Source organism: Pungitius pungitius, chromosome 8 (genome assembly GCF_949316345.1).
Source record: "Pungitius pungitius chromosome 8, fPunPun2.1, whole genome shotgun sequence".
Taxonomy (NCBI): domain Eukaryota; kingdom Metazoa; phylum Chordata; class Actinopteri; order Perciformes; family Gasterosteidae; genus Pungitius; species Pungitius pungitius.
This window is the reverse complement of record NC_084907.1, coordinates 21152670-21166848: the sequence shown is the minus strand read 5'-3', so window position 1 is coordinate 21166848 and position 14179 is coordinate 21152670. Positions and strand designations below refer to the sequence as shown.

General features: G+C 45.5%; 1 protein-coding gene across 2 annotated transcripts; it reads left to right on the top strand.

The window, feature by feature from the left end:
• Positions 1-137: 137 nt before the first annotated feature.
• On the top strand, positions 138-11560 carry rbm6 (RNA binding motif protein 6). Of its 2 annotated transcripts, none has more exons than XM_037490495.2 (23): positions 138-265; positions 820-887; positions 1316-2831; positions 2931-3020; positions 3112-3181; positions 4076-4149; positions 6796-6870; positions 7017-7308; positions 7433-7590; positions 7736-7836; positions 7927-7996; positions 8106-8178; positions 8261-8319; positions 8400-8511; positions 8763-8860; positions 9278-9628; positions 9732-9881; positions 10004-10069; positions 10196-10423; positions 10508-10582; positions 10670-10761; positions 10843-10894; positions 10995-11560. In XM_037490495.2, exons 2-23 carry the CDS (start codon positions 841-843, stop codon positions 11085-11087), a joined length of 3942 nt encoding a protein of 1313 aa, XP_037346392.2. In that variant the 5' UTR covers positions 138-265; positions 820-840; the 3' UTR covers positions 11088-11560. The 2 variants fall into 2 exon arrangements, with proteins under 2 accessions (XP_037346392.2, XP_037346390.2); XM_037490493.2 differs by having other exon boundaries at positions 10992-11560.
• Positions 11561-14179: the final 2619 nt, after the last annotated feature.

The following is a 14179-nucleotide window of genomic DNA, read 5'->3' as shown; positions in this document are numbered from 1 at the left end:
TAAACATGATTAAATAACATCATCAAGGTCGAGCCATGCATACGACAGTAGTTACATTGTTTAACAGCCGGGTGGCAGCATTTCTTTCGCTGGTATGTTGGGGATACAAAGAAGAAGAAAGTGATTCGTCCCCCGCTGTAGCAACAGAAGAAGAAGAAGAAGAAGAAGAAGAAGACTTGACGATTGTCGTCATTTCGCGGAAGCCATCGACGACCTGAACCACAGTCCTGTGCAATATTGACCCTGAGCTCGACGGAAAAGCAAGGTATATCCTTCAAAAACACCATATGCTCGATGATATTATTATTAAAGCCAAATGCCCCCCAGCTGCAAGCTAACGTAGAGAAACCGGCTTCCGAACGTCAATCTGAGCCCAGTTAGCTTCGACCGCTGCAGCCCGTCAATGATCTCCAGCCAGAGGCTAACGTTTGTCTTAATGTTCTTTTGCGCGCTAATTTAATCGTGCTAACGTCGTTATTACGGTGCGATCGTTCCATTGGATTAGTTTGGTTATTGAAGCGCAGTCGCGTTTGACACCTATGGCATTTATTCATGTTGTGGCGTAGATCGGGAAGGCCTTGTGGTAGATTAAAGTAGCGGGCCGACGTTAGCAATCACACCGTTCAGCGTTACGATCCCCGGCATCTGACGTAAGCAGCCATCTTTATTCAGTATCGCCACTGATACTAAAGCACGGAAATAACGCAATCGCCACCACGAATACGCCATCGCATTAGTTTTGCATCATCGTGTTGTTCAGAAGTCAGAAGTGGTGCATTCATCTGGCCGAAAATAATTCCTGACGACTTTGTCCTCCAGATTCGATACTGATTTACAAACATGTGGGATGGACCAGGGCAAGGACCACGGGGAGGACCACCCTTTCGGTAAACAAGCACCATTCATGATTTAAAACCTAACGTCCGTCATTTCTATTTGGTATTAAGAAAGAAACATCATATTTGTAAGTCCCTCTTTTGTTTAATGCGTGCTTTTTAATATTTGCTAAGGAAATGCAATATAGTAAAACATGCATCAGTTTATAAATGTGTAATATATTAATAATAAATATTCTATTTAATTAGTGTCCAATCTTTTCAATGTATGTATATTATATATCTGTGTGTGTGTGTGTGTGTGTGTGTGTGTGTGTGTGTGTATAACACACAGACATTGCGTATCTGTGGACATATTCGACATATCAAATGCATTATATTGCTTCACTATTGATGTGCGTTTCTTTGTTTATGGGCTTTTCAAACAAATCAGCAGCCTAATATGGTGATGCATAAACATATATATTTATTTATTGCAGCGGTGATCATCGTGGAGAGCGGTTTGGCGGCAGAGATCGTCCCATGCCTGATTTTAGAGGTAGAGATGGGATGAACATGGGTCCCATGGGTCATATGGGCCCGAGACCTCAAGATATGCCTCCCATGTCCCCTATGGACATGAGGAGGATGGAGGGCCCCCCCATGAGGGGGCGTGATATGGACCAACGTGATATGAGAGGCCGAGAGCCAAACAGAGATTTTTGCCGAGCTGGAGAGGAGTCGGACTTCAGTCTGAGAAGACATTATGAAATTTCTATCCGAGACAAACTGATGAATTCCTCTGGTTTCCAAGGACCAGGCAGCAACTTAGACATGGGAGGGAGGGGCATGCCACCACGGGAGCCAAACAGCAGATTTATGGACATGAGAGACAGGGAGTTATTTCAATATGAGGGGCCACCATTCAACAATCCCAATACTGATGGAAGAAGAGGGTTTCCCATGGACCGGCTGGAGCGAAGTGATGGCTTTAGGGACATGCGTGACAGGGCCCAACCAGGCATCGATGACTCTGAGGGCTTTAATATGGACTTGCCACCACATGAACGGCGAGCGATGGACACCGACCGAAGAGGAGGGCCACCTTTCAATCCAAGAGGTGGATTTGCTTCCGATATGGATTTCAGAAATCGTCCACCGGAGTTTAGAGACAGGGATCGATCTCCCATACGATTTGGAAACAGTGATGTTCCCCCGGTGGACAGGGCAAGATCAAACATGCCCACGGCTGCGGGCCCTCAAAGATCAGAGTTTATGGGCGCACCAAACCTCATCCGAGAGAGAGAATATGTCGATTCAAGCGGCAGCCCCCTTATGGACTATCGAAGCGGTGAAGAGATGACTCTCGCAGAGGAATGGAAGAACCGTCGGAAGGACAAGACTCCTCTCTTGGAAGTTGGTAAAGGTATGGGAGATGTGACGAAACCTAGCTTCCCCGTGGGTTTTGGCCGAGACGTGAATGTGAGAGATCCACCGTCGTTTCAGCCAAGGGATCGGCCACCTGTCAAGTTCCCGGGGAAAGAGGTCGGCTTTCCTCACGGGGACCACTTTCCTGCCATGGGTCTACCATCAATTGCCAGCAAAGCTCCGCAAGACCATCCACGCCAGGATATAGGTCTTCTCAATGAGAGCGAGCCTTGGCTCGGCGAAAGGAACCCGAAGCACAGGCCCAACAAATCCAACTGTGACGAAAGGCTCCTGTACCACCAAGAGAAGAGTCTGCCTTCGCATGTGATGCAGAAGCCAAACGATTGTTTTGAAGGGCTAAAAGATGTCCCGCATCAAGGGCCTGCTCGGGGAAACGTGGGGGCAGAGGGTGATTTCCAAAGCGCCGGCTCCGTACAGACAAGAGATCAAGACTACAGGGACATCGACTACAGAACCGGGTCCGGGAGGGCTTTTGATTACAAGCACCAGGCACTTCCAGCCCCGGAGAAACTCCTCAAGGAGACTAAACCAGTCACTCCTTCAAAGTTTAGTGAGTCCGGTTCACAGGTAGGCCGCGCTTTTATTTAGTTTGTGTTTTGTTTATATGTTGTGTTTGCATTCATCGGCGTTTCATAACCTGGATTGTGATCAACATTCCCGCAAAAGGATCAAGATTACAGAAATGCGTCAGTGGAGGACAAGGTTTCCAACACAATATCCATCATTGGTATCCCAAAGACTGCCACAATGGAGCAGGTAATAATCAATCAGAAACGCCTCTTTTATTAAGTGTCGGATCTGTAAGCCGTGCTTCATAACTGACCCACTTTGACGTGTTCTATTGCAGATCCTGGGCGCCTTCGCGGTCCGTGACGGCGTGCCGATGCAGGGGATGAAAATCAAAAATGTTATGCCAGGTGAGAACGGAGTTTCTTTGTTTGGGGCAGTCGGTTCGCAAACGTGTCCCACAACATTTCGCTTTTTACGACATTCGAAACTTCGCCTCCTTTCTTTTCACGTTGTTGGTTGCTTTTGTCGATGTTGTCGGCGGTGGGTGGGTGTGTGTGTGTGTGAACTCGCTCAGTGGGGGCGGGGGGGGGAGGGTTCTGTTATGCCGTCCTTCTCCATGTTTGAGGATTTCTGGTCTTTGTGACAATCGGAGGATTTTTACCGAGGATTCAAAATATTAGGAGCTTTGCAGAGTGTCAGCTATAACAAATAAAAAATAAAACCTGTGGCTAGTGACTCATTGAATGTGTCACCGTGTCACGTAAAGAACCGAAAAATAGCATCACAAACCTGACATGGAGACTGTCTTGTTAGTGCCTTGTTCATCCCGCTGATCCAAACATCTGCTTTAGAGTGTCTTCCACAGTGGATCATCATGGTCATAGATGATGATGATTTATAATGCCTCATGCTGTTAATTTTACACGATGCATCAAATATGGTCATCGCAGAGAAATTCCGGGTGATTTCGTTTATTTAATTATTTTATTTATTTTAAAAAGACGGGTAAACTTTCTGTCTCCATGGTGCTCATCGCCGCTGGTTTGGAATATCTGCCACGAAGGGCTTCGATAGCGCCTTAACAGACAAAGTCTCATATGACGAGAAGACTGACTAGATCGAAATTATGAACAAAATGTGTGTTTTCCCGCAAAGGTATGTATGTAAGTCGAGGTGAATGATTCGCTCACGCTTGATCTCGGATGTATTCACGAACTGCTGTCTTTCATGTTTTAGTGGGTGACTGTCATTGCTGGCATTGACTAACAAAAACCCATCTGTATTTCAAATGCTGTCCCCAGGTTACAGCTACGATACGGCCTATGTGGAGTTTTTAAACCTCGAGGATGCAGTCCACTTCATGGAGTCCAACAAGGTGGCCCATCCTCGTCACTCTACGAAGGCCGTCTCTCCCGTCGGGATTATGAGGGGTTGAGAGGGCATTTAGTAGATGGGGGAGGGACAGATCCTGGGCAGGGGTTGCCTTGACTACTCAGTGAGCTTACTTTGCTAGAGGAGATGATGATGACCGTTGGTGACCCTTGCAGATGATTTAACCCTCAAAAGTTGGTCCTTGTTTTACACAATTTAAATGATAGGTACTTGTCCACCATGTTAGTACTTCACGTTAACTGTTGACACTTTTAGGATAGTTTAATAGTAAGTTTCACAGAAATGCAGTAGGTTTCCCTTGCATTGTTTGCTCGTTTTAGCACTCCTCACATTCGAACCCCGAAGGGAGTAATATCGGAATGGATTTAACCATAAAAATACTATTTTTAGAATTAGATAGAAGGTACCGTTGCCACCCACCGTCGCATCTGTTGTTATTTACCCACGGTAACGAAGAGGATGCAAGGAAGTTACCGCTTCAGGCTCTTTTAAGTCTGACATTTGGACACCAGAGCCCCACGTTAAAACAATGCAGGGAGCTGGTTGTTGGGGCAAGTATTTCACCTTTACTCCCAATGTAGGCCGGAGTGACACGTTACACGTTAGGAAGCGACCCGGAATCCATGAGTTCAACAAACGGCCTCGCCAGATGTTGCATCGGCACCCGGTGGCGATTTAGCCATCGTTGCTGCGATGGTTCCTGTGATGTTTGTTATCTTATTTGCAAGAGAGAATTTTTTTTATTTAATTTAAAAGTAACAGTAAAGAAGTATATTGTAGTGATCACAACTTTCGGGATAATTTTCTCTGGCATGTATGGGTCTACATCTGTATTTTTATTTTATTTAGATTCGCAATGCTGCGGCTTCGTGGATGACGGCTAATTAATTGGTGCAGACTGAAATATCTCGACCGCTATATGAAGCATGGCTGTGAAATGTTGTACAGATAAGAGTGATTCCACTGACTTTCCTCCGGCACCATTTAAGAGGTTTTTCATTTTTGGTGTTTGGTGAAATGCGTTGGATCAACTCTGGATGCCTTTGGTGCAGATGTTCACGTCTGAATGTCCAATCCGAGCAGTTGTGGTTCCCCTCGTGTGCAGGGAAGCAGACGTGCGTCTTCTGGATGGATGGGCACACGTTTCGATGAAATCACTGTGTTTTCTCTTGACTTTTCCTTCAGCACGACTGAGGTTGAACTTGAGGTGAAATTTCTCTCTGATGGAGACACTAACGGTCTTTTGGGCACTTTGGGGATCTCCTCAATTTTTCATCAGGACCATCAAGTAGGCATTTTTGTTCTTCTATGAACTTTTGTTTGGTTTCTTTTACGATGAGCAACACGACCTCCTAAAGCCTCTCGTTGTCCTTGTCTGCAGCAATCTTCTCTGGCGAAGTTCTTTCCGCTCCTCCAAGCCTTTTATAGCCATCTTCTCTTGTCAAGAGTGCATGTCCTCTTGATGGTATTCTCTTGAACTCCTTGTCTTTGAACTTGGCGCACCAGAATTTCCTCTTTCGTTAAAACCGCCCCGGGCAGAGTGCGAATTGATTTCACATCTTAACATGACGAACAAAGTCTTGAACACTGGCAAGGATTGATGTGCTTTGATTGTACGTGTGAATCTATGGAGAAGCCCCGTTAGCTCGGTGTAGTTGGGATCAGGGGAATGTTGGTGCGTTTTGGTGCCTCTAAGATGGAAACACGATGGTACATAGACTCATTTAATCCTTGGTCAAATGGCCAATTAGAAGCCATCATGGAATGCAAAGTGTTTTTCGCTTCGTGCTCTACGGTGCGTCTTGATATGTGGTTTTTGATGGTTAATCTATTTTGTGCAAATTAGGTGTTCTCTGAAAAATAATCATTGGCGGGTGTTTGATGTTCAACCCACACTATAATTATGGATAATTAGCACAGCGCTACGGATTTGCCATGAACTCCTTGAAACTGCTATTTTGTCATAGTAATGCAGTCTGGTCTTGTTAGTAGGTTACTTCTAATGGTTTAGTCTAGTTAGTACATTTAACCTTGTTCTATTTTTGCACTACGTGGTCAATTTTATTTTGTATTGTGCTTTGAACAGCTATCGGCACCTATTTTGCTAATCAGTTCTTTGCCTCAGGTATTTTGATCCAAACGCTTACTGGTTTTTGCATTTACAATTTTATGCTTTTGTTGGCATTTTTTTTTGTAGCAAACTGCAAACTGTCTTTTGTGTTTTGGTTGGATTAAACCAGCAGTTGGAAGATGTTACACTGGGATTTCGGAAATTGTCTGACCGTGGCAATCGGACAATTTTTTTTTCTTTTTTTTCTTTTTTTGTCGACCAAATAATCTCTTGTGTAATTGTTAGAATAATCTGCAGATCAGATGACACTGAAATAATTTAGCCGTAGATTGTAGTATTTAGCCTAGTGTCAGGGCAAAGAGCCTGTGTGAAGCTCTGGAAGAAGAATGATACTCATCAGGGATTTGGCTCACTACCTTAAGTGTTTGCCCGTTTCGCCCTCAGAAGTGAAGAGGGGGGGGCTTAACCTGCCACAGTGCATGTTGGGTGTCATTGGTATTATTTCAATAGTCACAGATGTCGTATGATACTGACCGACCATCTGTGTTCTTCTTCCAGGGGTCCCTAAAGGTTGGCAGTAGAACGACATCCATGAAGTACATACAGCCGGAAGAGCATGAAAGAAGTGTTAACGTGAGTATAGTTTCTTTTTTTACCCGTTGATCTTGTAGGAAATTATATTTTGTACAATATTTAATCACAAGAGAGCCATTAGAACAAACTGAACTTTGACAGTAAAAAAACGTTGTTTCGGTGTCTTCCTCTTTCGGCAAATTTAGGAATCAAATCCCAAAGTACCTCAACTCCAGGAGCCCCCGTTGCCCAGACCAGATGAGCCTTTAGAAAAGTTGAAGGCCAACCTAGATGGGTCCAAACTTAAAGACCCTCCGGAGCCATTGCCCCATGGCCAGTGGCAGCGCAGCTCCGACCTGACCCCTGAGGCCTGGCAGCAGCAGGTGGACCAACAGCTCCAACTGCAGGAAACGGATCAGCAGCCAGAGTCTTGGGCCAACCGCAACCTCCCTCATCACGCTTCCCCCCAACCCGACTCCGTCTTTAAAGACAGCAAAAGTATGTTGAAGCTGAGCGAGCATATTAACGTATGTCTTTTGTGTGTGTGTGTGTGTGTGTGTGTGTGTGCGTGCTCTCGTAATTCACAATCGAGACCAACCGTTTCACTTGTGTCGCTGCACAGCCATGATCATCAAAAACGTGAAGCCCACCACCACAGTAGAGACCATCCTGAAGGCCTTGGATCCCTTCGCGTATCTGGATGAACGAAACGTCCGCCTGGTCAAGGCCAAGCCTCCCGGGGCCAAGTGTTTCTGCTTCGTCGACATGGACTCCCACGAGGTACCTCGGAGACGAGTGCACGCAGCGTGCCGTTCATCCTGCCGCGTTCTACCAGAGTTCTATCAGAGTTTTGGGGATTGCCTTCTTTGTCCAGGATCCCTGTGGTTTTTTTCCCCAGCACTCACAGTTGTGTCTTCTTTCGTAGCAAGTGACACGCCTGGTTGAGCTCCTCACGAAACCCAGACCCATTTATGTTGATGGAGTCAGAGTTTACGCAGAGGTGGCAAAACCCTTGAAGAACCAAAAGTAAGTCCACCACTTTGCGAGGGTTTCCTCGTCCACGTTTGTCCAGTGAAGAGATCTCATTGGTTACTGATGATTATCCGTCTTTTGTAGTTTCAGAAGAGACTCTGATAAATCAAACTGTTCCATCCTCGGGTTCCCCCCCGAGACGAGCATGTTGGGGGTAAGTTGTGGTGTTGCATGCTTTATTTTAGTTATAGTTAGTAAGTTATAAGGGGGAGAGGATGACCTGTGGTCTATCTCAATTCTTATTATTTCTTGCATATCACCAGCATCCGTACCAACCACCTCCCCATCACCTGCAACTTCTGCAGCCACCTGCTTGTGCCTCCACTGGACTGCAAGGTGGGTCTCGGGCACCCAATCCGGTATCTTGGACCATGGGCCCTGGTCCAATTACTAAACCCAATGATTCTTTTGCCACCAGCTGATTTCCCACCTGGCAGCGTTAATCCTCCTCTGTCATCAGACTTCGGCATTGCACAGGTAAATCACGAAGCAGAATGCAAGTCTCGGATGGTTCAGGGCACCCGGGTGAACTGTGCATCTCCTTTACCGCCTCGTAGGGAGTTGGCTACGGGGATCCTCCCGCTGTGGATCCAGCGTACCTGGCTGGTGGACCGCAGGTGCCCACAGAATCGGCTGGGTTGACAGACGGCTCGCAGCCCTACGTCTATGGTAACCTTCCAGTCCAGAATTCAGAGAAAGTATTTGTATCTGTGGTAATGACATCGTGGGGATCGACTCCAGTGTGCTTTACCCCGCTTGTAACTGGTCTCCCAATGCACCACTTTTTAGGGGAATGTGGAGTTTGACGTCGATGCACTTTTTCTTAAGGACTCCACGCCGGCTGGATTGTACCTCATATGCACCTTTCCAAATGAGTGCACACAACATCAAGGTTAATCGATTTGTCTCGATTCTTCCAGGCTCTGAGATTCCAGACATGACCAACTACTTGTACGATTCCACGTCGGGCTTCTACTACGATCCTGAGACGACCCTTTACTACGACCCTACATCTAGAGTGAGAATCCAGCATTGATCCAGGGCCTTGTCCTGCCTAATGAGCGGGAAAAACAAGTGTTTGCAGTATCGTATATACCTGAAAGCCACACATGGGGTGCTGTTGTTAATCGTGGCAGACTGACATTCAGCTAGTGACTTCTATTTGACTTATGTCACTCTTGATAATTCACAAATGGCCCACAATCTGCAGAAATTAGTGAAATGTGTACCTAAAAGCCTTAATCTATTAAGGAGCCACAATGTTGAAAATGGAGTACGTGTTTTGAATTGTTTTCTTGGTCGAAGGACACCGACTGCACTTTAAGCTTCTCACGCAGTTATGAAACAATCTGTAGCCACAACAAATGTCTCCTAAATTATTCATTTTGCCATTAAGTCCTTGTCTCTCCTTGTTTTCTAATTTGTTTGTGTACAGTACTTCTACAACGCTCAAACCCAGGAATACATGTACTGGGACGCCGCATCAAAGACCTACATCCCAGTTCCAGGAGGCAATCCAACAGCGACCCAACCGGTGATCATGACCGCTGAGGATCAGGCCATCCTTTCCAACCCAGCCGCAGATGCTCCCCTGGAGATGAAGAAAGTATTGGACCCTCCGGACACCGCAGAAGATCCAGAACCAGTTCCCCTCTCCGATGCCGGCTCTGCTCCGGATTCTCTCCCAGCGTCCTCATCAGCAGCTTCTGAAAGGAAAGACGATGACGACTCCAGAAAGGACAAAGAGAAGGACAGCGAGAAGCCCAGAAGCCTCGCTGCTGTCAAGGTAGCGCTTTGTTCACAATACCAGTGCAAACAACCTTAAACGCAGTTCTGTTGGGGGAAAAAAAAAAAAAAAAGTGAGTTTAGACATTGGTTGCTGTTTGCAGATTATGAAAGACATGGAGCGCTGGGCAAAGATCCAGAATCGTCAGAAGGAAGGCGTCCGTTCCTCGTCACCGTTGCTGAGGAGCGGGATGGACGACGACCGGAGGCAGTCAAAGACGGCTGACGCTGGTTTTGCCGTCTTCGAGAGGAAGGTTAGAGACTCGGCTCCGACTGCCGCATTCATTCTGTGTGTTTTTTTTAAACTTAATGCAGATGGATTTATTTCTTACACCTAGTAAATATTTTGGTCCCGGTTCTCGTTTTGCATCCTCAGATATCAGGTGCAGATGATCTTTTTAAGAAGCCCCTTGCTCCTCTTAAGAAAGATGAAAAGTCAAAGGTAAAAAATTTTGCATTTACTCAAGGTACAGCAAATACCAGAGTGCCTTCAGAGCACCAAAATGCATAAGTGGCCAATATTTTTTGATTCATATGTTTAGATGCATTGCGTGGTTTGCTTCCCCAGCGTCCAATGGGCTCCCTGGGTCTGCTGGCATCAGACTACGCAGCTGGAAGTGACGAAGAGGTGGAGGAAGACAAGGAGGACGCCTCTAAAAGTTTTCAAAGTGGCCAGTCGGAAGACTCTGATACCAAACTGACTGACTGGAAGAAGATGGCCTGCCTGCTGTGCAGGAGACAGTTCCCCAACAAGGACGCTCTCATCCGCCACCAGCAGCTCTCCGACCTGCACAAAGTACCAAGGATTGTCTTCCATGTGAATAGTTTACAGTGACTCCATACATATAGCCTCTAATACTTTGATGTATTCTTTCAACAGCAAAATATGGAGATCCACCTCAAGATCAAGAGGTCAAAGAAGGAGCTGGAGGCACTGGAGAACCAGGAAAAAGAAGTAAGTGAAAATCCATTTGGAGGAGCAGCTAAGCGGAGAATGTTGGTTTGATGGTGCATTATTTAAAGTGGAACGTGTTCTTCTCAGTTGATTTCCAAAGAACCCACCAGGTCACCAGAACCGAAAAGAAGGAAACAACAACAACCGCAGCATCATAACAGCTGGGCTGGAAGCTCCAGGTGGGTGGGTTTTTAACTTGACTCAAGCATTTAAGTGACTTAAAAGCATTTTGGTCTTCACTGTTTGTTCTCTTTGCTCAGGGAGATGAATAAAGGGAGCGATCGGCCTGGTTTAGGAGCGGAACCCGTCCCGGTAGGAGTTCACCTCTTTATTTCATATAATGCGGTGTTTTTTTGTTAGTTTATCTCTTTTTTTTTTAAATGTTAAACCTTTCCTTGCACTTTTCCAGCAGAAGAAAAAGAAAGAGCCTGTCGTTTGGGATCACACCACCTACAAACAAGCCGTACGCAAGGCCATGTTTGCACGGTTCAAGGAACTCGAGTGAACTCGTCACGAACACATCCTCACTTTGATAACCTGTGAATTGTTAATATGAAATATGCTTGACCACCGTGGCATAAGAAATCTGTTTGACTCTCTTTATATTAATTACACTATCGAACCAGTTTTCTACACTGAAATCATGTGAAACAATAATATGTGTTGTATAAATCGCATCACAATGCTACAGTGGGGCTAAGAGTAAAGAAGTCAGACTGATTCGGCATCCTCAACAATGGATGTTGAGCCGAAGGTGTTTATTCACGGTGTGTATTTTTGCCCCTATTTTATGTGCGGCATGTATGTTTAGAAGTAAAGTGTGCCCAGGTAGTATTTTTTTTTCTATGATACTCTTACACTGGCCACATATGCATTTTGTTTTAAAACAGATTTTTTTTTTTTTTACATTTTCATGGGTCGATATGTTGTATGTACACATTTTAAGTAAAAAAAATATTCTGGACTAACTTTTCTGAAGTGTTCATTTTACTTGAATGAGGTTTCTTTGGATCAATACAGCTCAGTTCAGGAGCTGGTCTCCTGGTGTGTGTGTGTGTGTGTGTGTGTGTGTGTGTGTGTGTGTGTGTGTGTGTGTGTGTGTGTGTGTGTGTGTGTGTGTGTGTGTGTGTGTGTGTGTGTGTGTGTGTGTGTGTGTGTGTGTGTGTGTGTGTGTGTGTGTGTGTGTGTGTGTGTGTGTGTGTGTGTGTGTGTGTGTGTGTGTGTGTGTGTGTGTGTGTGTGTGTGTGTGTGTGTGTGTGTGTGTGTGTGTGTGTGTGTGTGTGTGTGTGTGTGTGTGTGTGTGTGTGTGTGTGTGTGTGTGTGTGTGTGTGTGTGCGCACCTCATGTCCACCAAGTGGCAGAAAGAGACCGTGTTCTGTTTTTACACATGAACTCAAGTGGCTGATTCTGCAGTTGGGAGTTTGTCTCATGGATTCAGGTAGAAGCTGCTCCTGCCTGCTACTCGTTGTACATTTACAGCTACTGCTCCAGAGCTTTGTTCCTTCTGCCCTGCACAAGCCGGAACGCAAGGCTTTTTCCTCTTGACCTTCACCGATACGAGGGAACCTCTCTGCAGCTGTGGTTCAATGAGTGTGGAGGATTGCGTCTGTTTGGTGTGGTGACACACTACCTCCTTGGGGACCAGTAACGAGACCACTAGGGAGCCTGAGGCGCTGTAGTCAGTGACAAACAGGAACCAACACCTTTTGAATGTGCACGAGCAATCATGCCTCTGACAATAACTAAAGGAGGACCTTATGTTCATCAGCAGGTAACGGGTAGTAACTGGTCTTTCTTTCACTGGCATTGGATCAAATCTCAGCCTGTCATTGAGGGTCTGAGGATGCAGGGAAACATGATAGCAAAGCCTCAGTTTAGTGTAGACGTCGTTCTGAGGCTTGGCAACAAAACTGAGGGAAGAACAAACAAAACCACATTAATTATCTGCAGGTTCAGATGTGCAGCGAAGGCCTGACACATCAAAAATGTCATTGCATTCACTTTCAGTTGTGAGATCTAATATCGGTAACCCTTATTACAAGCATAAAGTCATTAGGTCACCGCGGGGGAAACGGTAGGATTACAGGTGAAACATCCATCCTGCTGTCGTCCGGTTAGTCCTGTTTCACAAAGACTCTTAAAAGTCTCTTTATTAGACGTGTATCTAAATCACTTTAAAACGGTAAAACTGCTTCACACCCGTCCCTCTGGTTCGCTGAACGTTGTGTACAATAGATAAAAACGTGCTCTCTGCATGAAAACATTGACCATTTGTGGAAATGTGTGTGTGTGTGTATATATATATATATGTGTATTATATTTTTATTTTTTTCAATTTTCATTACAGCTGTATTTTGAATCTGTCCTGGTGGCAGGTTGAAATGATCACATTTCTATGTAGGTCAGTATTACTTTTCCAAGCACCAGATTTGCATATAAATAGAGTATTTGTTACCAAGATTAACATGTGTATTGTATGTGTAATAACATGTAAAGCAGTGCCAACAATACTAGTAAATCTCTTTTGATTTCACATTAAAAAAAAGCCAGCAGCTGAGGAACAATGTGGCATTTTCCTTTCTTTTTTTTTTACCCAAATGGCCGAAGGGGGTATTTGGACGAGGAATAAGTCTATTCTCTGTTAATCGGTGTGGACTAATTTCCATACGTCCTTCCTCCATTCTGTCACAAGACCCCAAAGACCCTCTGAGCTCCCAGAGACCGATGTCGACATCAGCCAGTCCTAACCGTTTCCCTCATGAAAGTGAATGCGTAGAAAAGAGATGCGCTTTGAGTGTGCCTTGTGTGTCTGTGCGGAGCAGCGCGAATGTCAAGAAAAGGTGGACAGGGGGGTCCAATTATCTCCGCTGGACGGCTCCCGGCAGCCGTCTGTGGACGAGACAAGAAGAAGAACGCAGTCAGCGGGGCTCTTGGATCTGGAGCAAAAGGAGGGAGAGGCATCATTTGACTGCTTGTAACGAAGGTTCCTGCAGATAAACAAAGATGCTCAAAAAACACCTAGAATCTTATTGGACCTTCATGTGTGTGTATAAGAACTCAGCATTTTCACTGCTCGGAGACGCCATCTCCACAGAGCACCGTGATACGTGCCTGTGTAGTTGACCTCCTGCTTGCAAGCAATAAATGGACTTTCTGCAACTTTGATCATTCATCAAGACTCCGTTTTATTAGACAAATCATTCTCTTCTACCGAGCTTATTGAAATATTCCACAACAATATTTCGGTGGGTCTCTTTGCATCCGTCCACATGAACTCAGAAGGTCAACAGACGGCCTAGCGTTTCAAAGAAGGAGCTTAAAGAAGCAGATTTCTGCTTCTGTTCATGTTGAATCAAAGCTCCAATACGATAGGCTCACACGTTGCATGCCTGAGTGGTCATCTGCGATCTCCTCTTTGTCCGTTATGAGAAAACGATCAAAAAACATCTCCCATGCTGAACGGCTCCTCGAGGGGGGGGGGGGGGCTAGAGACAACACCATCACATGCTTGTCTAAGCAAATTTACCCCATCTGGCTTATCCTTTCAAGTCTAAGTTGAAAAATTACGTCTGCCACGGATTGACAATCTATAGCATC

What these genes read in the sequence shown, in the direction of transcription:
- rbm6 (XM_037490493.2), top strand. Translation starts at nt 841, where the DNA reads ATGTGGGATGGACCAGGGCAAGGACCACGGGGAGGACCACCCTTTCG. An exon ending in TTAGTGAGTCCGGTTCACAG is followed by an intron (nt 2,832 to 2,930) that starts GTAGGCCGCGCT and finishes TTCCCGCAAAAG; the next exon opens with GATCAAGATTACAGAAATGC. An exon ending in AAACCCTTGAAGAACCAAAA is followed by an intron (nt 7,837 to 7,926) that starts GTAAGTCCACCA and finishes CGTCTTTTGTAG; the next exon opens with TTTCAGAAGAGACTCTGATA.